This window comes from Bicyclus anynana, chromosome 5 (assembly GCF_947172395.1).
Source record: "Bicyclus anynana chromosome 5, ilBicAnyn1.1, whole genome shotgun sequence".
Classification (NCBI taxonomy): domain Eukaryota; kingdom Metazoa; phylum Arthropoda; class Insecta; order Lepidoptera; family Nymphalidae; genus Bicyclus; species Bicyclus anynana.
The window spans coordinates 1376932-1403498 of NC_069087.1; the positions used below are offsets into that span (position 1 = coordinate 1376932).

Genomic DNA, 26567 nt, shown 5'->3' on the forward strand with positions numbered 1-26567 from the left:
TTGTTGTAACCACTCCTATTCAGTCTTTGTACTTAATAAAAAATTTTAATAAAAAAAATTCAACCGACTTCCAACTCAAAAATTAACCTAAACTAAAAAGCAATAAATAACATCTGTATCTGTATCTGTAATAACTTACACTTTCACTGTGTATCGGCTCCATCATCAGACCAACTCCAGACCTTTACAAAATTGTAGTGGTTTAAAATACCTTATGGAAACACTAACAAACGCACTAGCCGTCTCTACGATTTTCGAAAGTTCCTCTCGATTTCTCCAGGATGCCATCATCAGATCCTGACATGAAAAAAATGGGACCACCCTGGAATCAAACCCTTCAAAACAAAAAAAGAATTTTTAAAATGACGGAAATATCGTTTGACATACATAAAAAAATTAAAAAAAAAAACATACATACAGCCGAACGTAGAACCTCCTCCTTTTTGGAAGTCCGTTAAAAATAGTTTATTTCGGTAACATCAATCGGTCACAATTATTGAAGTTTTTTTTTCTCCTGAGTTTAAGATGGCTCTTCCATACCAATCTTCTGTAATGAGAATGTACTTCTCTTCAAAAAAAGTCGAAATCAAACAGTTCGACTGAACACTACGTACTGTACCTACTTGCGGACTGTTTCGATTTTTGGTAAAGTTTTTCGAAATTTGGTCTTGATCGAATTTCCGTGCGACACACTCCTAACTTATATTGAACTTGTTTTATAATTTTAAAATTATGATTTTAGAACACTGTCAAGTAATCGAGGTTCGGGGTAAACTTACTTATGTGAGTGGTTTAGAATTTTTTGTTTTAAATATTCTTACTACTAGCAACTGTTGGGGTGTTGAAAGTATTAGAACAAGATTAGAACTCTTTGCAGAGTACATCAAGGCGTAGGTCCTGAATGTAGTCACTGTTGACAACCCATGAACAGATCAAGCCTCTAGTATATTTTGATGCATCTTGAAAGCTACTGTTACACAATATGCTCAATTTGCTTTGAGCATGCTTATTCAGGAGCATACCTACTTAAAAATAGCAAATGTAAACTGATGATAAGCATGCTCGTATGGAGCATATTTAATAGAACGTTTTTAGCATGCTATTTATGCATATATAGCATGTGTAACAGTACCTTTAAGACTCGATTAGGCTTTGATGCATCGTAGTAAGGACTCAAGTAGATTTTGATACATCTTAAAGTTAATTAATGAAACAAAATAGTAATAAATAACTTTTTATTAAGTTTCATAATTGATAGGTAAATGCCACAATAATATGCTACAATGAGGATTAAATTATGTTTGTTCTGTACATCGGAATTACTATATTTGCCTACCTAAACTATTTACAGAAACAAATTAGCATCGCCACTTTTTTTTAACGACTAACGAAAGTATTTCGACACAACATTTGTAATACAATCATTCATTTTATTTTAGACAAATCTCATCAAGGCCATTTTGATTTGATAGAACCTATTTTTTACAAACGTGGGCTAACTAGATAACCTAACATTCCAATATTTTAATTAAAATAAATTTCAAAATAGAAATAAAAATGACCTCTAAAGACTTTTTAAATAACAAAAAAATCTTTGGAGGGAGTAATTGAATAATAAATTAACTAATCCTAACAGTGTATCTTACTAACTAATAGTCATAACTAAATACATAGCCTCATCTCAAATAAAAATACACGTAGCAACAATTGAACAAAGAATAAAGATATAGGTAACAAAGTCAACTTAGGGTAACAAAATGTTAATACTAACAATGAGTGTATACAATATTGTGTGTAAAAAGAAACTGTAACTATAACAATAACTATTCACTAACATAAATAACTTATACGTACTGAACACAGAAAGCGCCTTACTAGAAATATTAGCAAAGTGACTACACTAAATAAGATTTATAGTACTAGCAAATATAAACATTGAAGGCACGCAGCAATAGGTTAATAAAGTATTTGCAATGCAATGCCTTGCGATGTTGTTCAAGACCATCGAATAAATTTACGTTTTGCAAATTGTTCTTTGCATATACCCAGTATTTATGCAACCATACCACTCATAAGGTAAAACATAGCCTCTTTAATATCTCAATTATTAAACTTTGTTAGTTTTTAGATTAGCGTAGATTTCTCACGATCTACAGCAAAAAGAATAGTTCTGGATTTATCCACCGCGATCTTTCGTAATTTGCTTTCGTAATCTATCACTTATAATACAAAACGGATGCTAAACTCACAGAAGATATTGAAAAAATACCCGTTAAAGTATTAACCTGTATTTTTCAGGTTAAATTTGAACCTTTGTCAAGAAAACCTAGAGTCATCTTGATTTAAAGATTTCGGTTTTGAAGCCTTTGCTTCGACAGTCAATGGTGCCGTAGGGCCTCTAAAACCTGTACGGCTATTGGAATATGTTGATGAAGTCACTGGTATCTTGCGAGTCTGCTTGATCTTTAGCTTATTCAACCACAAATCTCTAGTCTTTTTATTTCCTAAGACAAAGAAAAGGAACAACACAAAACCTTGATACGTTGCTGTCAATGTGAAGAAATACGCAGCAACAACGTTGAAAGCAAAGAGGCCAAATACCCAAGGCAATCCAAACAGAAATACTAATAAACAACTAACAGACGCGCAACGAAGAGCTTCATTTGAATCCCCGTGTCTCTGAATCCCTCTAGAAGCAAACACGGAACGGACTATCAAGGCAAATAGTGTCCAGTTTGCGAGTAATATAATGGCTATGGGAGCATAAACTGCCAGCCACATGGCTAAGCCAGAAGGATAGCAAAAAGAACCACTCGGCGTTTTCTCTTCAAAACGTCCCGCATAAGACTGGGGGGCTGCCGAAAGGAGAACGCCAATTATTCCCAAAGGAACTCCCCATGAGAACGCTGATGCTCGCAGCAATTTATGTGAGGCATCTCTTGTAAATACTAACACTAATCTCCTATACGATAGTACTGCTGCAACTAACATCCAACAGAATGAGGCTAAAACGGAGTAATGTAGTACTACACCTATTAACATGCAAGAGATACTGTACTGATCGAATCTAGCAAATATTATGATCAAGAAGCTGAGCACAAGTAAGAAAACTGATATGCAGAGTTGGAGCCAAATCTTGTTACTGTAGTCCCGTCGCCAAGATCTAAACAGGGCGGCTGTTACGCCGACCATTAATAAACCAAATATAGATAAAGAGCATCCGATGATAGTCAATAATTCCAGAACATCTTCATCCTTCTGGGAAAATACTGATCTTGGGAATAGCACTTCAGCGAAATGCGTAAGATGGGTGCACCTGCAGGTGTCCAGCATGCCCGGTTCTGTAGCACGGATAAGGGTGCACCCGTCGGAAGACCAGTAGCCAGTTCCGTCGTCAAGGAACTTCCAGTAGGCGCATGTTCTGGTCTCGTTGCGTTCTGATTCTTGTGTTATTGGAATTAAGTGGATGTCTATCACCTGACAAAAGATAAAAGCAACAATCATTATCAAACACTTTTAAAATATAAGTTTACGAGTGATAATTAAGAAACACACGATTTATAATAAATAAATGCTGTACACCACAATGTACTTTTGGTAATGGTATGTTTTGTAATCTGAATGGTGCAGCCTGAATAATTTTGTCACTGTTTTAAAGAATTAAGTCTAAATAAAATCTAACTAACCTCTCCATTCTCAAAGGTGGTAACGTTCTCAACTTTAATGCTCAGGACACGGCTGTTGACAGAGTAAGTTCCGTGGCTCGGTTGGAAGGCGCGATCGTTTCTAAACACTACGAAACTGATGCGACGATACGCTTCTGACACTGACTGCGGGAGGTGGACGACCACTTCATTCCTTTCAGAATCGAGAACAGTGCTGTTTACTTCACCTGGAAATTCAGAAATAATAATTAAAAAAACATACATAGGTACAGCCGAACATAGAACCTCCTCCTTTTTGGAAGTCGGTTAAAAAGTTCTCTTACTCCCGCAAAAATGTCACTTAATTGCTTAATTGAAGCCTTTAATGGCCAGAGCTTCGTCATTATTAAAAAGCGGAAAGTAATCCACTTACATGCTAATTTGGGAAAAGATATACGTAACATTAAAGTACGGTTGCGAATCTGGACCCACAACCGTTTAAGTGTAAAACGAGTCAGTAGGCCAAACAGTAAATTTCGAAAAAACTATAAACGTATTATAAACGGATCTACTACAGACTACTAGAATTCTTTTTGCTAATAAATAGATCTAACAAGGCTATAAGGAGAAAAACAAGGATACCAAAAACTTTAAAGCCAATTCATTATCATCTATACTAATATTATAAAGCTGAAGAATTTGTTTATTTGTTTGCTTGAACGCGCTAATCTTAGGAACTACTGGTCCGATTTAAAAAACTCTTTCATTGTTAGATAGATTATATTATTTCCGTATTCCTACGGAAACGGGAACCACGCGGGTGAAACCAGCATTCTTCATTATTTGTCGTAGCTTTTACTTCAGTAATTTAAATTTTCAAACCAGTGCCGTATATATTATTAAATATAGTAAATTACCTGAAATAATTTCAAAAGCATCGTCAGTGAACGAATCATTGTCTCGTGTGGCTATCTTCATGCCGTTCACGGGATGACTTGGCTCAGCATCAGCTAGTACCATGGCTATATTGTTGCGCACAGCAGTTGCAGTCCTAGACCCGTTCAGCTCTATAGCTGCTCCTAAGTTGTCTAGAAGATGTAGTAACCTTCCAGGAATTTCCAGACTGTCATGTAGTTCGAACAAACTGTCAACCTAAAAAGTTAAAATTACCGTGTTTAAAATCATCAAAATCGTAATAATCAGGGATCAGTAGAACATTTTTACGACTGATTACTATCAAGTTAATTTTTCGTTCGTTCGTTCAAAATGAAGCTACTCATGAGTAGCTTCATCTCGATGAGACGATTAACTTTTTTATTTACGAATTGACAACGAATCAATAACGAGGTTATTAAAAGTTGTTACTAACCAGTTGTTTTTATTACCTTTGCTTAAAATTAATAGTTATGCAACTTAATAGCCATTAAATTGCGTGGTGGTGGTGAAAAACCATTAATCAAAAATTAACTTATAAATACCTGATTGAAAACGTCGTCGATGTCGTCCACTAAGATAGGAGTGGACCCGTTGATCAGGTTGTCCAGGTCATTTATTACCTGTTGCAACTGTTCATCTGCCTGTAAATTCAAATATGAATATTCATTTCGGTACTTATATCTATTTTTTGAAAGTTCTACAAAAAAGACCTATGCCTAGCAGAGAACTTCAGAGCAGAGTCTTTCGGCTGATAATAATTATATTAGTTCGTCTATTGTACGATTTTCATTGATCAGCATCAAACATTGAATGACTGATGAGAACAGATTTTAAAGTAAAAATTGAAAAGAAAATTCGTATTTGCACTGATTTCTTTTTTTAGTTAGTCTTTAAAAATGTATTTCTTTGTTCCTGGTGGAGGTTCTGTATTATTATTTCATTTCAATATCAAATAGTAGAAACATGTCTTCAACGTTATTTCTTTTATCATCAACAACTTAACGTTTTACTGCACTCCCGTTACAATGCAAACTAAGATGGCAACTTGATTTTTTATTATTATTATTTACTCAGAGTTAATTTAAGGCTCACAAGAAAACTTATAAAATTATTAACAAATAAGTTACATGATCTGACAAGTTTGTTTATTGCAAAGTTATTATCTATACTAATATAATAAAGCTGAAGAGTTTGTTTGTTTGTTTGATTGAACACGCTAATCTCAGGAACTACTGGTCCGATTTGAAAAATTCTTTCACTGTTAGATAGCCCATTTATCGAGGAAGGCTATAGGCTATATATTATCCCCATATTCCTACGGGAACGGGAACCACGCGGGTGAAACCGCGCGGCGTCAGCTAGTATAATGTAATATTAATTGTGATGACATGCAAATTACCGGTATAGTAGTCGGTGGATCAACTGTAGTCGTGGGTATCGTTGTAACATTAGGCGTTGTCGTATATTCTGTAGTAGTATTATCTTTCAAATACGTAGTAGATTCTAATGCTTCTACAGTAGACACCTCTTCTGACTCTTTTACCGTAGACACGTCGGGAGGGACTGGGGTTGTTATTATAGGTAGGTTAATGGTAGGTCTGCTGGTAGTTGTTCTTTTTTTCGCTTCCGAAGAAGTTGCCGCTGTTGATAAAATTTCCTCATCGGAACTGTCGCTATTTTCGGGGGTCTATAAAATTTGTTAGTCATTAGTATTCGTGCAATGGTTATTTTGTTATTTATTTTAGTATCTAATAAATAGTTTAATGGATCTATTTCTAAATCCCGATGCAAAACGGCGTGTTATAATTAACCAGAATGTCCCTGTTTGTCTGTCTCATTTGTAGAACTTATTTTGAACAGATGTTCAATTAATTGCTTTTGTTTGAAGGATTTCTTAGTCAAAAGTATTTAAAGCTTACACTATAACATCAGCTATCAGCTGATCCTAAGTCTCGTCAAAATCGGTCTAGACGTTTCAGAGATTAACCGGAACAAAACAGGTGGAGAAAAGTAATAAAAAATGTTTTGTTTCAACTATGTAGAATAGTTTCTCACAAACATTTAGCATTTTTGCAATTTAAAATTAGGTACAAACAGACACTTAATTTCTTTTTATTTGTATAAAATTAAATGGTTAGGTGCATTAATATAGAATACCTCTCTCTACGCGGCGATTCTATATCGATGGTTATAATAGAAATTTTTAGAACATGCAAAATAAGTTAAATGGAGCATGCTGGTTATAATACATAGAATAGTTCCAATCATTACAACTTTCCAACACCTTACACTTTAGTGTTAGATTAGACCAAGGCTTGGATACAGAAGGCAGTAAACCTTGAGGTAGTGAGGTTTCTCAATCTGTAGCCCTTGGTTTTTTGTCAAAAGGGCAGGGTTTTTTGTATAAATTTTGAACTAACCGTGTCCGTTATAGGGTTGGTCTTGGGCTGTAGCCGCAGCATTCTGTCGATAGTGATGGGTGCCCTCGTAGTGCAGTCGGCAGTGGCTGTGGTGACCCACTGCACGCCTTCGTTGAACTCACCCACGCAGGTGTGGGTGCTACAGCCTCGAGACTTTGTTGACTGACCTGTGTTCAGTACATCATCATCAATAACAGCCCATCGGCTCACTGTTGAACACGAGTCTCTTTTCCGAATGAGAGGGGTTAGGCTAATGCGGATTGGCAGACTTCACACACTAGAGAATTGAGAAAATTCGCAGGTATGCAGGTTTCCTTCACCGTTTGAGACACATTATATTAAATTTCTTAAAATGCACAAAAGTTGGAGGTGTATGCCCCGGACTGGATTCGAACCTACGCCCTCCGAATCGACGGCAGAGGTCTTACACACTGGGCTATCACGATTCACTGTTCAAATTTGTATATTATAATACCCGGTTCACACGTCGGTTTGTTGTTTTATTGAACGTATATACAAAAATTGACGCAGAAGTTTTCACACTATGGATGTTGGATGAACTACAAAAATGGACCAATGGACCAGCGCAGTCCATTTGTGCAGTTCAATAAGTTGCGTGTAAACCGGGCATCACATTACTAAGCCTCAATATCTCCACGGCAAAAAGGCTGGACTCACGCCCAGAGGTTATGGGTTCGATCTCCGCTCGTATCCACTAACACAGAATTTTCCCAAGAATTGAATTTTTATATAAGTACTGACAAGTTAGCCCTTGACTGCGATATCGCCTGATGTTACAAGGCAGTCTAAGATGAAAACGGGCTTGCTTGGTAGTAAAAGATTATTTTACCCATAGCTACTTCAGACCGGTGTACTTCAGATCGTACCGGAACGCACAGTCGCTTGGCGGTAGTTTTCGTCAGTAGATCACTATTGAAAATACTAAATACTTTATTGAGAGAGCTGGAAATCAAACCCAGACCGTAAACTAAGCCATTACGTATACGTCAGAGGCGTCATTCGTCAAATCGTATTAAAATCGAAATAAATGACGTGGACTACTTGACCCTTGCTCTTTGCCAAATTAAATAATTAGTGAATTAATCAACGCAGTGAATCTCTGACTCATTATCTTGGAATTTTTAAACAAGTCCTTAAATAAACTTCTTTTTTATTTAGCGAAACTTAAAGAAGGATTACGAGTAGATCTCTATCCAGTTTTATGACTGGATCTAATCTTTTTAAGTTTCTGAACGTACGTAAGTAATAAGTTTTTAGTACCTCGTAAGATACGAGAAGCAATCTTCGAATTTTAATCGGGATCATGGATGGATGGTTGCTCCCAACAGCTTGGAAACCGCTATTGCTTTCATTGTCACATACAACAAACTTGGAACGAGATAGCGTTAATTCGGTTTGCATACAAGAAGACGAGTCTAATGAAGATGACATGTAACGGAACCTTCACTCCCCACTACTCAACCCCTCTCCCAGCGCGCGATGCGAGCAGCTGCGCTTCGCAGTTTGGATTGTGCCGTGTTGCAAGAACCAGCTCATGACTAAGGGCCCCGTATAAGTTCGAAACTAGTCGGGCATACTCCGCCCAAACATAACGTGAGTTTTAGCCGTGTTTCATAATCAATTAATATGAATAACACTCACGATAGTTTAAATTCTAAAACGTACGCAAGCACTAAAACGGATCCTTTTTCTTGCTCTGTCTGTCTGTCAGTCTATTCTCTCCGACTCTACTGGACTTCTAATATTTTAAATAATAAATTACCAATTATTTTAAATTTAAAATACCTACTCAATTGAGTAGGTAATAATTGACGGACGAAGTAGACGACACACCTGATGGTAAATATAGCCATATATATAGGTGCCATACAGCCTTCTCCTATAAACAACACATAGTAGGTATGCAAGGAACTACAACCAACCAACCTGTGCTGTGTCCATCAACCTGAGGCATAAGGCTTCATGATACTAATGGAAGATCCTGGAATTGGAATCTGAAGGCTGAAGTGTTCGTTTGTTTGTTTGAACGCGCTACTCTCAGGAATGTCTGGTCCAATTTGAAAAATTCTTTTAGTGGAAAGATTCCCATTTATCGAGGAAGGCTATAGGCTATATATTATCTCCGTATTCCTACAGGAACAGGAACCATGCGGGTGAAACCGCGCGGTGTCAGCTAGTTATCTAAAAAAACTCGACCCCAAGCACTATCATTTGTACTCAACATAGATTGTCAAAAACTTACAAACAAATATTTCTTTACCTATGGACAGTTGTGGTACGGAGTCAAAACCTTTGCAGTAAAACACCGGTTTCATGAACAAAATGTCAATATCCTCCCAAACTCCTGGAGTCACCGGAACCATATCAGGGTGAAGCTCCACATGTAGAAGAATCGAAACTCTATCTACATACAATCTTTTTATCTTCAGTCCCACAATAATTGTCTTTTCTTTCCAATCCAAACCATAATTAATACTCTGGAATCCCTTTAAAACTTCTTCAGTTACATTTATTCCCACATCGCCGTAAATTTTTTCGTATTTCGTTCTTAAATAAATATACTCCTTCAATCTTGCTTCCAAAATGGTGTAAAGTTCTTCCAGGTCGTCCATAATGTACGTTTTCAAGTATTTAAGTTTGATCGTGTAAACATTGACTAGTGAGTCTTTTTCGCGTATGAATAAAACCTTTTTAGATGTTGCAACCTTGTATTTCTTCGTGTCGAGGTGAGTGCACCAGTAGTAACCATCTTGTTTCGGTTTAAGAATGTAAACGTTACTGTCTTCGACTCGTTCTTTTCTGATTCTCACCGGATAGTAATAAACTGAATCGGTGAAACAGTATATATCGTCCTTGTCTATGGTGTCATTAACGGCAAGCGTGAGTTTGTTTTCCCTAAAAATAGCACATCAAATTAATGAGGAAACACATTATTTTGTTATTAAATAAATTATTATATAATTACTGTAATAAATTAGGACAATACACTATCTGGCCCCAAATATGAATAACACGGGCAAAACAAAACATCAATCAACATCACACACAAAGTTTTCAGTTTTAGGAATCGAATCCACTACCTTCGAATGATCCACGAGACACTACACATCTGCACCATTCAGCCGTTTAGAGATATATTTTTTTCAGCCGAAAAGATCAATGAAAAACTTAAAATGAGATAAAAAAATTTAAGATATAGATACGGCTTTATAAATAGTTGCATTTCATCTTACTTTTAGTTATGATAAGAATTTTGTGGGCACTTTACCAATGCACATCGATTCGGATGAATTCTACGACGCTTAAGTCTTTAGATATAATTTTAATTTAGTATATTTCCTTTTTTAATTTTCATAATTTGTAGTTTACATAATAGGTTTAGGTAGTCAATTCAAATAGGTAGTTATAATGTTATTTTAAAAGAAACTTATTTAAATACTTATATCAAAAATAAATAAAGAATATTACGTAGGTATTTTTACACTTCCACAAACGAATTTACAAAACTCCGGCATATGTTCTTTTATTTGATTTACCTTTACATATCCTATCCTCATACTGACGTGCACAACTGCACGGTAAAAATATTAATTATTATCCAATAAAGTTATAGAAGTTAATTGAATAATAATTAATATTTATACCGTGTAACATACTCGTAAAAACTATTTAAATTATTATATCATAATAGGTAATCAATAGTGATTGCTTATCTATACTAATATATAAAGCTAAAGAGTTTGTCTGTTTGTTTGATTGAACGCGCTAATCTCAGGTACTACTGGTCCGATTTGAAAGATTCTTTCAGTGTTTGATAGCCCATTTATCGAAGAAGGCTATAAGCTACAGGACTGCGATATCTGAAACCACATAGGTTAATCATTTGTAAGGTTTCGTAAATATTCGTTTTGTCTAAAATGTGGTTTTTCTAGTTAAATTTATATGGAATATTATATTGTTGTACAAAATGGAATTCATAAGAACAATATTACCACGTCCGGCAGTATGGCCGAGTATTTAATTTAAATAAATAAAGTATTCTATGGTTGTACGGTGTAATGCCTTTGCCTTTTGACATACAAAAAAAGAAGAAAAAAGGGGGACGCGGGCGGGAGATATAAAATGGTGGACGACGAAATTAGATTATCGATTTAATTACTAAATTACTAATCATTGAGTGTAAATGAAATGTCAATAAAAATGTACGACAGTTAATGTTTACGAGATTTCATGATATTGTCAATGTCGAGATTTACCTGTACCTATGGTGAAGATGGAATTAAAATGTATACATGAGAAGTTGGCCTTTAATTCAATACCATTAAGTTATGGACGCCTCTTACACATTGGACCAACGAGTCAGTCAGTTACAGTTACTATAACTAGATAAACAGCGTGACGTAAACAGACAGTGTACGTCTGCCTTAATATCATCGTCGCATTACGAGATACAACCCATATAGTATAATAATTTCGTAATGAACAATACATTACGCATATTAATTCTTATTGACTCTCAATGCTAAAACACAATGGAACAATTGCATGTTGAAAACAAAGAGTTGGCTACATCATCTTAATGATGACAAAAAATACTCGTAATTAAAAACAAATAGGTCTGTCTTATTTTTTATTTAGCTATGGTCTGCACTGGCTTCCTTCCTCGATTTTGTCGCGTGCATTTCAATGCAATGCAATGTTTTTCTATTCACTTTTCCCTTTTTTCTCGCTAACTAAGCAAAAAGCCTCCTTGCCATGTATCTATTGTTTTGACTTGGCACGCCAATACATACACTTAGCTATGAACACGGTACGTAGAAGAGAAGGAAATAGACAAGTGATCGTTAGTGAGTGAGAGCAAGTGTAAGTAAAAACATTTGACATTTCTTCAAAATATCAATCTACAAGCCCGCTAATTTACAACTAGTTGATACCGTAATTTAGTATTATTCTATTTTTTTTATAAATACATAAAAATCTGTTACTAAATGACGATTGTCAAACATGCTTGGATCTTGGTGATAAAACTGTCATCACATTTATTATCGAATCACCTTGTTATAGGCAGAATTTACGGATAAATAATTTCTTTTTGATGGATAATTTATCTGTCTATATATACCTACTGTCTACGAAGCAATAATCAACCTGTGGTGCCAAATTTAAAAGTCTAAATACAAGTATCTACGTACGATATCTATTTTTGTACTAAATACATTTTTTTTTTATTCTTTACAAGTTAGCCCTTGACTACAATCTCACCTGATGGTAAGTGATGATGCAGTCTAAGATGGAAGCGGGCTAACTTGTTAGGAGGAGGATGAAAATCCACACCCTTTTCGGTTTCTACACGGCATCGCACCGGAATGCTAAATCGCTTGGCGGTACGTCTTTGCCGGTAGGGTGGTAACTAGCCACAGCCGAAGCCTCCCACCAGCCAGACCTGGACAAATTAAGAAAATCTCAATCTGCCCAGCCGGGGATCGAACCCAGGACCTCCGTCTTGTAGATCCACCGCGCATACCACTGCGCCACGGAGGCCGTCATTAGCTGTCCAGCTTTGATTGCCTATGAATATAAGCATTTATACTACAAGTAAGTCGTTAAAATAAATAGTTAACTACAATGTACTTACGCATCTACGCTGACTTCCATACTGAGGTCTTTTAACGGTACAGTACGTTCGCAGATGACGTCATAGAAGGTGTACGATCCATTCACGAGATGCCAGAAGTTATTGCGCAGAGCGACGAGGAAAGTGTCCGTGCTGTTTGTTGTATCTCCAAAATTCCACTCTGTTATCGGTATCTGAAGAAAAAACATCGTCATCATCATCATCATCATCAACATCATCATCACCATCATCATTCATGGTGGCCTTACAGGAGAGTGAGTTTAATCTCACTCTGCTACACCAATGCCGGAAATAGAATGTTTAACTCTGTTACTATCATTATAAGAAGATAAGCAACGACTTAACTTGCTCTATGTCCGAGGATTGACATCAACAACTTTCGAACTAATTGCTGCTTCTGAGAAGTGGTGTCCTGAAAACGACTGATCACTGAGACGTTGTGATCAGGGTCTGTGTGGGTACAATAAAGAGTGATCTTTAAGCCAAATGTTAGACCTTTCTTTGATCTGTTCATATTTTATTTTTATTTTATGTTTCATTAAGTTCTTCTTTCAAAACTACGTCTACCATGTACAATTTTAACAAAAAAAATTACCTCTGAATGATCGGTCATCGCATCGTATCTCAAAGAATAGTAATCAGATCTCATAACCATTCCCAGTGGGTACGTATGATTAGTGTGGTTGGTATAACGAAACTCTTTGTGATTCGAATATCTCCATCCATGACTAAGTAGGTAGCCTCCCTTTTTACCGCAAAGATCCCTCGCCTGGTTCCAAGTGGCCCTAACTGCCCCACCCCCGACTCCGTTTAAAACCGTCAAACAGGTGGATACAGGGCTCCAAAATCTATAAGAATCCTTCAAACCTTCGCAGCCTTTCTTCGACATACTTTCCTTGTACATATACGGTTTTACCAGGCAATACCTGTAATGTTTCGTATTACATTTAACCGCGGTGAAATTGCTAACAGGATCGAAGACGAGGCACAAATCGCCTTCTAAATCGGCCCCTGGATCGAACGCTATGTTGTCTTCAGATCTGAACTGATTTCCCATTGTTTTCGTGTGGGACCAGTCAAAGAAAACTCCGCCAGGATATAAAGTTTTATATTCCGTCCACACAGTGTAATGTGGTCTCGATATATTCAGGTCTTGGTACAATTTTGTGGTGTACAAGTTTCCTACGCAATCTTTATATATGTCTGCAAAAGATTCCGGCCCTTTTCGTCTTATACAGAACGGAGTGTATTTGTCCTTTCTGTAAATTAACGTGAATCCTAGTGGGCAGGTTGCCGGTGGGAAAGCCACTTCCTTTGCTTCTGCTGCTGGAGCAGGAAACCATAGTGCAATCAGTAATGCCGCTTTCAAGGTATAACATGAATGTGGAGACATCTGAAAAAAGAGACATACACATAAATCCATTAATCCACACACACTTAGGTAAACAAATGCGCACCTACCTGTTGATTTTTTTTGTACAACGACAACATACAACTCAATTGATGCTAAGTATTATAATATAAGAACCTTAACAGAGCATCACTTCGCAAAATGTTCTTCACTACCCTGTGCCTGTCAACCTCTATTATAGGTAAGTTTTAATCCTGTGATGCTTCTATCTGATATAAATGAAGTCAATGAAAGTACCCAGAAATTATAACCAGAAAGAATACTGCAATCAATTATTAAAAAGAAACTCTAGGACGATACGTAGAGTATGTTTTGAAGAAAGTAGAGTTTGTTTTCCACCTGAACACTTATTTTGGAAAGCTGATGTCAAAACCACAGTCCGTGAAACATGGGATGTCGTTATATCTAATCAGGAAGATATTATAGCACTCGACGCCAATGCCGATAAAATAATAACATTGTCCATGATTATATCTACTTACTGCCTCATAACCGTCTATTATACAATTACCCACGAGTATATAATAGTACAATGTATCGTTCTAACCGTTCGACTTCGAAATTAATCTATATAAATAATAGTTCTCAGGAGGTAAAGTGTGTGAGGTTGTAACAACGATATTTTTTCAGTTGTAGGGGGTAATCTCTGGATCTATTGAAGCGATTTAAAAAACTTCTTTTACCAATAAAAACCCACGTTATTTGTAAATGTCTTCATCATCATCATCATCATCATATCAGCCGATGGACGTCCACTGCAGGACATAGGCCTTTTGTAAGGACTTCCTAACATCACGATACTGAGCCACCTGCATCTAGCGAATCCCTGCGACTCGCTTGATGTCGTCAGTCCACCTGGTTGGGGGTCGGCCAACACTGCGCTTACTAGTGCGGGATCACCATTCCAGCACTTTGGGACCCCAACGTCCATCGGCTCTTCGAACTATGTGCCCCGCCCATTGCCACTTCAGCTTCGCAACTCGTAAAGGTCTCACATTACCTAATTTTACAATAAATATCTAATTTTAAGTTAAACTTAATCTGAGGTACAATCCCGGCATGACCTCTGCTTTCGATTCCGGAGGGCGTGGGTTCGAATCCGGTCCGGGCAAGCACCTAAAACTTTTCAGTTGTGTGCATTTTAAGAAATTAAATATCACGTGTCTCAAAATGTGAAGGAAAACATCGTGAGGAAACCTGTATGCCAGATAATTTTCTTAATTTACTGCGTGTGTGTAGTCTGCCAATCCGAATTGGGTCAGCGTGGTGGACTATTGGCCTAACCCCTCTCATTCTGAGACAGAATGACAGAATCTGAGGCATAGTTAAGCCATTAATTTATCGGCAAATACATCCTTGCAACCGAAATGCAACAATTTCCTTTATCGGCTAAAATACGCACAACGGTAAGTAATACCTCCTCGAAAGCATAATTTGTTCAACTAGAATAGTCATTTAAGACCTATTACATATATTGCATGTAGTTTATTCATCTAAAAATAAATGATTAATTGATTGATTGTTACAACTAAAAGTATCTTTAACTTAATCTAGAATTGGAAGGGCTTAATGGAATTTTTCCACCAATCAACCGAGCCTGTAACAAACAGCTACGAGTATATTTGTTCATCCGAAACGTTCCCAATCTAATGAAATACACAAAAACCCTCACCTTGCCTTCAAGTGTGAACGTCACGGCCGGCTGGTCGGTCGCCGAGCATTGTTCGCAAGTACCCGCAGTACTTGGGCTCTCATCGATTCCACCGTAACACTTTCCCAGCGCCTCGCTATGTTGCCGCTTTTTTGTACCTGAGAAAGAATTCCAATAATATTATCTCATGCCATAGAGAGCCGTGATAGCCCAGTGGACCTCTGCCTCTGATTCCGGAGGGTGTAGGTTCAAATCCGATGGGGCGTACACCTCAAACTTTTCAGTTGTGTGCATTTTAAGAAATTAAATATTACGTGTCTCAAACGGTCAATCGGGAGGAAATCGACATAACAGAGAATTTTCTTAATTCTCTGTTACTGAATACTGTGTGAATATGTTAACAATTTTAATTTTGCAATTCTAATTAAATTTTAAATTGCCATCATGGGTAAAAGTAAACTGAATACGTAGACAAAGTAACGGAATGTTTTTTTTCTGTGCTATAAATGTTAACATACAAACTACTATAATATACAAATATAGCAAATTATCTCATGTCAATATTTTTATCGTAACAGTAAGTTCGTCTTAATTTTAAAATGACTTCATCTCAGCCGAATATGGTGGGTTATAATGAGTTGTGTGCTTAAGTAACTAACATCTACGTACGAGTAGTATTTTGTATTGAACTTATGTGCGCCTACATTCTGCAATCAGCGGCAAGATCAATGATGGTAATTTTAAACAATTAATTAAAAACCATTCAATAATATTATAATATAATTAAATAGGGAAAATAAGTCCCCACTAAATGGACTGATGACATCAAGCGTTCATTCAAGGGTTTCGCTTGAAGCAGGCGATTCAGGATCGTGATTTTTGGAAGTCACTTTATAAGGCCTATGCCTTATAGTGGAAGTCCATCGGCTGATATTCAGGGGTTAGGCTAAATAGTCCACCACACTGGCACAACACGGATTGGCAGACTTCGCATCGCGTATAGAATTATTGAAAAAAATTCTTAAAAAGAGCAGGTTCCCTTTACCGTTTGAGACACGCGATATTTATTTTCTTAAAATGCACTGAATTTTCTGAAAAAACTGAATAGTTGGATGAGCATGCCCCAGACCGAATTCGAACCTATCCTTTCCAAATCGGAGGCAGAGAACATAATCCACTGGGCTATCACGGCTTAAAAGTACATAATATTTGTGAAACGTTACGGCCTCCGTGACGCGGTGAATTTACAAGACAGAGGTTCTGGATTCGATCCCCGGCTGGGCCGATTGAAGTTTTTCTTAATTGGTCAAGATCTGGCTGGTGGAGGCTTCGCCCGTGGCTAGTTACCACCTTAAAACACATACCGCCACGCGATTTAGCATTCTTCTAACAAGTTAGCCCGCTTCCATCTTAGATTACATCATCACTTACCACCAGATGAGATTGTAGTCGAGGGCTAACTTGTAAAGAATAAATGAAATAAAAAGAAATATCTACGAGAGGTAAGTACATAGTTATCTAAAAAATGTAGGTATGAAACGTTTCGCAAAGTTCGTGTAATATTTATTCAAGTGTTTGTGTATATTTATATTAAAAATGAACGTTTATAACAATGAAACATCATGGTTGTTTGCATTTAGCAAATGGCAAATGTAAGACAAATCAAGCAAATGTTTTAGTGCTACTTTTTGCACAATCAAATCGAACTTTAACACCTCGAATGTTAGAACCCCAATGGCAAAAGTTTTATGAACTGTACGCCACGTGAGTTGCAACTTCACAATTAATTTATATCTATACTAATATTAGTATAGTAAACTTTACCTTTTTTTAATTCTCTACATGTTTGACTGCCAATCCGCATTTGGTGAGCGTGGTGGAGTAAGGTCTGACCCGTGCTCAACAGTGAGCCGAATATGGGTTGTGAATGATGATGATGACACTTTTCTTTTATAAAATTACAGAGGACACCACGCGGTTTCTCCCGCCTAGTTCCTGTTCCTGTAGAAATGTGGAGATAAAATATAGCCAATAGCTCCTGGAGATAGTGTAGCTTTCCAACCATGAATCAATTTTTTTCTCTTTATTAGTATTTTTAGCAGATTCAGAAGTCGATTATAAAAAAAATAAAACCTAAACCTAGACCAAGAATGGAAAAGAATGACCTTGAGTTGAGCCACGCACTTGTGAACGTTGTGTGCAGGGTTAAGGACGTCCTTGACAGTTAAGTAACTAATTAAAGTATACTAAAGAAGTAAAGTTTGTAAGTTTGTAGGAGGTAATATCTGGATCTACTAAACTGCTTTTAAAAATTCTTTTACCAATATAACGCTACGTTATTTGTGAGTGTCATAGACTATATTGTATGTCTGTATTCGCACGGAAACGGGAACTATGCAAGTGATGCCGAAGGCGTCGGCTAGTAATAAATAAATCCACATGTCAGTAACCTACTCCTTTAATCTCCTTATTTTTGATTGGATCACGTAGAGCATTCTTATCAGCAACGAAACTAAACAGCTTAGAGCGCTGGTACTTCCCCGAGAGCTAGTATGTTTAGAAGATTTTTTTTTTAATATATCATTTTTTTTTTCAGCGTATTTTAACAGCCTCCAAGGCCTCCCTTCTTATAAGAGAGGATGTATATAGCTTAGATCCACCATACTACTCCAATGCGGGTGGATGGGTTTTGGGTGACAATGTTAAATTCTTAAACGACCACATGGCAATCAAAATGACGGGGCCGACATTTAACGTGTTTTACGAGGCACGGGGATGTACCTACTTATAACACCACCAACTTAGAGGCTAAGAATTTTTGTATAAATTTTCTTGGGTGACAAAGCTTCACAACCCGACCCAATAGTGCTATTATGTAACCATGTTTTGCTTAACTCGCAAGTGCGAGTTTCGAACTCACCTCTATCTTTCTCTTTTTATCGTACCGTGTTAGACAGAAAAAGAGATAGAGATGAATTTGAAACACGCACTAGCGAATTATAAAAACACAAATACGTATGATTCGAACCAAGGATCTTTGATCCGAAGCCTAACTACTGGACCAACAAGTCGAACGAAAATAGTTACTTTCTCACATCTCAAAGCATATCAGACAGTATCTTATCTAACCCCGGTTTTCCTTCAGATACGTAGCGCAGTATTTACCGTGTGAATCATGTTGATTGCAGAATCTGGCACAAATAAGATGTGTGATAAGTGAGATAAATTTACAAAAATATCATAAGTAAATAAAAATGAATTCCTATGCCTGAAATTAATAAAAAGAAAGAAAAAACACAGGTCTTTGTACAGGTTTCTGGGTTGTATTTCCAATAACTCTAAGGTTATATTCTTTAACGAAAATTAATTTAAAGTTTTCAAGGAAAATATTATTGTGCTCCAAGATGAATATTTTCGGAGTAAATAATATATTTTCTTTTGTTAATAGATCTTAAATTGTGTACCTAATACCGCCTAAACCTACCAACCGAGTCCTTATGATAGGCATAAGCATCTCTACATAACATAAAATACAAATGAATAATAAAAAATTTAATAAAAAAAATACAACTGACTTCAAAACCTAAAAACGTACCCACTAAACTAAAAAGCCAAAAATAACATCATAATATGTTCTACCTGCTGATCAGTATGAAGGCGGTTCTAAGCCAGTGATGTATTAATTCAAGCCATGTGAGAATATCTAATAGATTTAGATTTTGCAGACAGAATTGTTTCATGTGGTCCTGTCAGAATCAGACATCCGTTAACATACATAAAAAAATGAAAAAAAAACATACAGCTGAACTTAGAACCTCCTCCTTTTTGGAAGTCGGTTAAAAACAGACTGATGCATGGTACAAGTACGTCTATGTACGAGGGAGTGGCGTGTTATTCTTAGCGCTGTGAAAGCTCATTGATGGCTAAATGGGTAATTTTATGGTGCCCACACAATTGGATGTAGTCATTACATTCGGGTAGGGAATCGATTGTTTTATTTGGAGGTTTTCCTAATGGACTAAGGGCTGAGATGGCTAGACAGACTTTGTCGGACTATGCTTCTTTACAGGTAAGTATGGTAGACAAAAAGCCTCAATAGCTCAACGGTAAAGCGAAGGGTGGTGACTCAATCTGCGCTCCATTGGACTTTTGTCGTACTCCTAATAGTCTTTCTCGACTAGTCGGGGTGTAATGGGAATATCCTACTAATATTATAAACGTGAATGTTTTTAAGGAAGAAGTCGCGGACTTCCGCTAGTTAGTAATATTTAAAAATATGGCAAATATTCTTAAAAAGTAAATTATAGAGTTTGGTTTGTTTTGCCTTTGGAGACAGCTTTCACGGGCCACCAGTATATTTTTAGTATTATCTTAGGCATATTAATATGAGAAATTAAGGCCCCAGTCACCAGTTATTTAGCTTCACAGCAACCCTTCACAAAAAAAAACTTCGTTTTTATAGAACTTTAAGGGACTCTAGAGATCCTTTACTTCGTGGGTTGCTACTTTATCTGGTGATAATATACATGATTATCTGGTGATAATATACATTATATCACCTAAAAATCATCAACAAAATGCGTTCTATACTTGGACAATTGAGGATATTGTTCTTCCAAAACCACCATAACAATGTTGTGCGAAACTCTGTGACCGTAAGAATATACCGTAAATCTCTTTTTGTACTCTCGGTATATACTGTCCAGTATATACCGAGAGTACAAAAAGAGTACTGTCCAACCTAGTAAGAATTGTCTTTGGAAAAATACACTAAAATAGTCGATATCTGAAACTTGGATTAAGGTGTTTCGCAATAAATGCCACCATTATAGACCCTTAAGGTCAGCGCAGAAAATGAACCCATTTATTTATTCCTATAAGTAATTAATGCAAATCACGCGAACGACTTTTTTACATCTACAAGAATACCATCCAAGGTTGAGGTCTTTCAGCCAATCGATTAACATTGCAAATTTATCGCGAGAATTTCGGCAAATAATTAAGTAGTCTTAATTACTTCAGAGCGTCAAGGTAAGAACCGAATTTTTTCCTCTGAAGGAAGTTCGACATTTTTTGAGGTCTATGTGATTAAATGCAACTCGACTCTTTTTAAGGTTTTCAAATTCAAATTTAATTTATTTCAAATAAGCTTACTCTATTAAAATCACTTTTAAAACAACATATTTATACACATATATAGGTACATATGTCTATTCTTTGAGTTGTCTACGCTAGCAAGGTAAATACTAAAACAAAATTTCGTTAACTTAACAGTAATGTAAATGGAAAGTATGTTTACTTTTGTTATTCCTTTACGCAACTGCTGAAAAGTTTTGGTTAAAATAAATTAAGAAAGATATATCCTGAAATAATACTACCACTTTTAGAAAATTCCAAGGTATCTATTATTTTTTAATAACTGAATTCCACATGAACAAAGTCGCTTACTTTATTTAGTAATTCATATTCATATTTCTGCTTTTTTAACTAAAGGAAATCTCATTCAGTATCATTGATATTTTCGCTTTCATTTTTACTAAGAAGCTATTTTTTCCCACCGTAAAATAAATAAATAGTCTTCAATCATAACATGAAATGAAAAAAATAAACCATCAATGAGTTGGCAAATACTTTATTTGCATTTTGCATAGTTTTGAATCACATTGAGGTCATGATAAAACTGAATTGCTGAAGTATTTATATTGCTATTTTAGAATGTGAAAGAGACTTATATTGCTAACGCCGATTTGTACGAAAAAAGAACCTTATGGACAGCATATCCATTAAGGATACCTAATTATTCATTATTGGACATACTACGAGATGTTACATGAGTCAAACCACGTTCCTAATTAGGAGGTTCAGTTAATTTTAATTATTCTCAGGAGTAGACAGGAATACTACAGAAAACATTATTATCCTAAGCCCTGATTAACACGAATTAATAGCTTAACGAATATAGTGGCATAGGTATACGTTGTACATATAACGCAAAAACGTGTGACCAATGACCATAAATATTTAGACATCACCTGTACTTTTTAAAATATGTATATAGCATATTGTGCATATTGTCTGCAAACCCACATTGGAGTAATATGGTAGACATGAACTTCAAAACAAGAAGACTTACCTATACCTATCATCGAAGACCTGCCCGATGACACGAGACGGCTATCATCTCTGCCTTCGATTCGGAGGGCGTAGGTTCGAATTCGGTCGGAGGCATGCATCTCTAACTTTTCAGTTATGTGCATTTTAAAAAAATTAATATTACGTGTCTCCAACGGTGAAGGAAAAACATCATGAGGAAACCTGCTTCTGAATTTTCTTAAGTCTCTACGTGTGTAAAGTCTGCCAGTCCGAGTCATCCTGACAGGAGACTCGTGTTCAACAGTGAGCAGAATATGGTTTTCTAATGATGATGACGATAAAGATCTGCTCATGGAGTTGGAGCTATTAAAATAGTCCGTAATGATCACAGACCACCAACCTAAAGTAATTCGTGGTAATGGTAATAGTATATTTAAATCAATAAGTATAGCAACTAACTGTTCCGTATAAGACTCTCCTCTACTAACTAAGGTTATGAGACAACATCGTCCAATTTTGCGCCACTAGGTCGCCAAGGCGCACCTTTCTATTCTTAGCTATGCAAACTATATTTCCACTCTACTTCCTTACGCCTTTTGTTTGCCATTACGCTACGTTTGCGCTTATTTACGCGAAGACGCATCGAATTAAATGACACGAGAAACAATGAGCAAGATAAACAAGACTCCGTCGTAAGTTCACACGCCAACCTTTGTGAAATACTTCCGTGGGACAATTATGTAAATGGCGTTGCACGAGGCAGGGTTTTTGGTACGGAATTATTGAACCTATGCGTCATCTCTATCGAGACACCAATCTCATCTTCTAACCGCTGCATACCTACGTAATAGTAGAGTAGCTCGGGGTGCTAAATTTGCAGTTACTAAAGCGTCATGGGGACCGATTAGATTAAGTAAAATAGATGATTTCATGCAATGTATTCTGCTATTGCTTGAATTTTGTAGGTACATAATCTTCCGTAAATTCAATTACGATTTTATACGTTTACTCAAATTTTATTAATGAAGATAATACTTAAATAGGCTAAACTTATTATAAAAATAAAATATAAGGAAATATCAATACAACTACAACTACAAAATTAAAATAAATTAAAATTAATATAATTAATATACGTTTTAGTTCTTGTCAATGGAGATTAAAAAAAAATCGTAACCTATATACTATGGTAACCGACAACAACAAAATTTTACAGGATTTTTTGTGGTATTGCGTTGAATTAGGAATTTGATAATTTTATTATTTGACCTGCGCAGCGTGACAATTTTATTACATTTTATACATACAAAATATTACTTGTATTAAAATTGACACATAAGATAAAAGTGTCGCTTACTGTAATTTGACGATCAATATGTCCCCCCTTGGTGCAGTTATTAGCGGATTTTTTCAACACCTTTAGAGGAAAATGGCTCATTGGCCAGCTAATAGGCCGCATATACCGTTTCGTTAAATCCTGGCATACATTGTAATGTTTAAAACCAACAAGCCAAGTAGGTAATTGATCACGACGTTTGACACGATTTCTGAATATAGTCATTTAGTTAATGACAAAAGCTGAATTTTGGCATGGGGATCCTTTCCTACATCTAAAGTGAGAATGATTTTTTTCTCGTCTATCCCATATAATACACTAGCTAACGCCGCGCGGTTTTACGCGCGTGGTTCCCGTTCCCGCAGGAATACGGGGACAATATATCTATAGCCTATAGCCTTTCTTGATAACTGGGCTATCTAACGCAGAAAGAATTTTTCAAATCGAACCAGTAGTTCCTGAGATTAGCGCGTTCAAACAAACAAACAAGCAAACTCTTCAGCTTAATAAAATTAGTATAGATATAGATGGGGTATCATTGGATTCTTCAATGATATCGTAGGTGTGACAGCACCATTCTTACAGTTTTTCTACGCAAATTGCCGGTAATTTAATTAAATTTTCTTTCATAATATACGAGATAATATGCATATAAAACTGAAATTTATACAATAATACTAGGTAATTTGTTCTGGTCATCTTCATCAGTGGTTAAGCGGGTAATAAAACATTTTTTTTATTCTCATTATTTGTTATGCTGTAAGTATGCGGTAGGTTTTATGTACCTACTTATTAAGTAATATTCTTATGTATGTAATAAGCAACCAAACTTACCACCACATAAGTGACCTACTAATATTATAAATTCAAAAGTTCTGTTTGTTACTTTTCACTACTAAACCACGAAATCGATTAAGATGACAAGAATTAACAAGAATTAAAAAAACAAAATTACTTAGAGGCTGAAATGCTTGTTTAGCCCCGCTGTGGAGTGGTAATATCACAGTGTTTTTGAGCAAGAGTAGTGAAACATTAAATCAAGATGACCCAATTAAAAAAAAGTCCTGTAAAAAATGTATGGAGCTGAAGTGTACCATAATTTATAAAACTTCTACACTTATCTAGGTTTGTAAATTAGCATAAAACTTTTGTCTATTCTCAAAGTTGCTAGTAAAAATGTATGGAAGGTGCTAAACTTTTCTTCAAAATGTATTATAATAGGCTACCTACCTACTTGCCTAAATTTACTAATGCAGTATTGACTATTCTGATACAATGTAATGAGTAGGTACTATAAATAAAAATAAAAACATTTTCGCAATCTCTGTTTTTTAAGACTTGACTTCTTCTGAGCTTCTGCGCTCACCGAAATCCCCGGCGCCATTGCTGCTGCCCCATTATGCAGCTTACCGCAAATAAACTGTCTGAAATATAATTTTGTTTAAACATATTTTTCAAACAATGGCTAAAATAAACAAGGTCGATTCTTTATTTGAGCGTTTACGACCAATTTGATGATATTTTTACGAAACATTTATGTTATTATTATGTTCTATAGAGACTTCCCCTTTTAATATAACATCACAGTTTTTATTTTTCTAAACACAAAAAGAACGGGACATTATTAATAACTAGCGGAAGCCCGCGACTTCGTCTTTAGACCTCTTTAATCCAGCACTTACTTTAGTAGTATCGCTGTCAAAATGGAGTAACTTCTCCCGTTTTCCCAACATTTCCCTTCACTGTTCTGCTCCTATTGATCGTAGCGTGATGAAAAGTATACTATAACCTACCCAGGAGTATGAAGAATAATCGTACCAAGTTTCGTTAAAATCCGTCGAGTAGTTTTTGTTTCTATAACGAACATACAGACAGACAGACAAAAATTTTACTGATTGCATTTTTGGCATCAGTATCGATCACTAATCACCTCCTGATAGTTATTTTGGGAATATATTTCATGTACAGAATTGACCTCTACAGATTTATTATAGGTATAGATTCATAAATAGTAAGTACAATTATTTACACTAGGTGAAATAATTATATTTAAGTAAATTAACCTCAAAGTTTTGATTTAATTCACATAATACTTAGTAAAATGCTTATTCGACAAAATCCTTTTGGCCCATATTAATGAATTAGTCAACGCTGGGCGTGTTAGCGAGCTATTGTAGTCTTTCTAATAAAAAAAAAACTACATGTGCACGCGGAAAAGATCGTATGTCTAAATAGTCGTAATTAGGTTCCGTGACATTGGAATAGAGATATGATGACTAGTTGTTGACCCCGGTTGACACCGCGCTGGCCCGGTAATAGTTTTTGCCTTCGCGTGGGTAAAATGATAACTGGCCTAATCATGTAGAAAAATAGCGCACGCGACTTTGCTCGTGTGGAATACTACTACTAAATCCTATGGGCCTCTGTGGCGCAGTGGTGTGCGCGGTGGATTTAGAATATAGAGGTCCTGGGTTCGATACCCGGCTGGGCCGATTGAGGTTTTCGTAATTGGTCCAGGTCTGGCTGGATGGAGGCTTCGGCCGTGGCTAGTTAACATCCTACCGCTAAAGACGTACCGTCAAGCGATTTAGCGTTAGATTTCGGTTTCTACGCGACATCATACAGGATGTCGTGTAGAAACCGAAAGGGTGTGCATTTCATCCTACTCCTAACAAGTTAGTCCGCTTCGTCTTAGATTGCTTCATCACTTACCATCAGCTGAGATTGTAGTCAAGGGCTAACTTGTAAAGAATGAAAAAATTAGTATTCATTCTTGTTAGTTAATCTTGGGCCCTTTTCTAACTTCATTATCGACGAGTTTTAACCCATTACAGGGTCAGGACTACCTTATTATAGAAGATTGGATATGGAACTACAAACTACAAAGCTAGAAGAACAAACATCTCGATACTGAAACAGCTTCGCATTTCCACTAGACTTTCAACTGTATGTTATCAGAGGATCTTGAGTTACTTTGGCCATATAGCCCGTCGCCTTCCCGATAACCTGGATAAAGTAATAGTGGTGGGCAAGGTGCAAGGGAAACGACCACGCGGCCGATCACCTACCCGCTGGTCTGACCAGGTTAAGTCACTCACTGGACTCCCTGTAACAACAGCCATTAAAAAAGCTGAAGACCGGACTGTGTGGAGGGGAATAGTTAACAACGCATCGAAGGGACTGCAGTGCGGACACGACCTTCAGCAATGAAGAATGCGACCAAGAAGAAGAGGATATGGAACTTAGACCCACCACGCCGTTCCAATGCGATTTGGCGGGCTAGGACGTACGTTAAGCACGTTACGATGTGGATTCCTACCACAGTACAGGGGATTAAGCTCACGCAGTCAACAAGCCCTTTTAGGGTCAAAGTCTTTCTTAGCCGAGGTCTACGTGCCATTAGAAACGCCATAACTTTCC

At 36.4% G+C, this 26567-nt stretch overlaps 1 protein-coding gene across 3 annotated transcripts in view; it reads right to left on the reverse strand.

The window, feature by feature from the left end:
* Positions 1–1221: 1221 nt before the first annotated feature.
* The window catches only part of LOC112042944 (uncharacterized), a 42441-nt gene continuing 17095 nt past the window's right edge, over positions 1222–26567 (reverse strand). Inside the window, exons 2-12 of one of the 3 annotated variants that reach the window (XM_052881692.1) lie at positions 17543–17719; positions 15740–15876; positions 13252–14049; positions 12657–12829; positions 9282–9916; positions 7001–7167; positions 5980–6267; positions 5123–5221; positions 4562–4796; positions 3687–3892; positions 1222–3477 (exon numbers count right to left, since the gene is read on the reverse strand). In XM_052881692.1, the coding sequence (XP_052737652.1) occupies positions 2317–3477; positions 3687–3892; positions 4562–4796; positions 5123–5221; positions 5980–6267; positions 7001–7167; positions 9282–9916; positions 12657–12829; positions 13252–14049; positions 15740–15876; positions 17543–17582 (3939 nt within the window). In that variant the 5' untranslated portion in view covers positions 17583–17719 and the 3' untranslated portion in view covers positions 1222–2316. The remainder of the gene's footprint in view (positions 3478–3686; positions 3893–4561; positions 4797–5122; positions 5222–5979; positions 6268–7000; positions 7168–9281; positions 9917–12656; positions 12830–13251; positions 14050–15739; positions 15877–17542; positions 17720–26567) is intronic. The other 2 variants (XM_052881693.1, XM_052881694.1) reach the window with 2 other exon arrangements.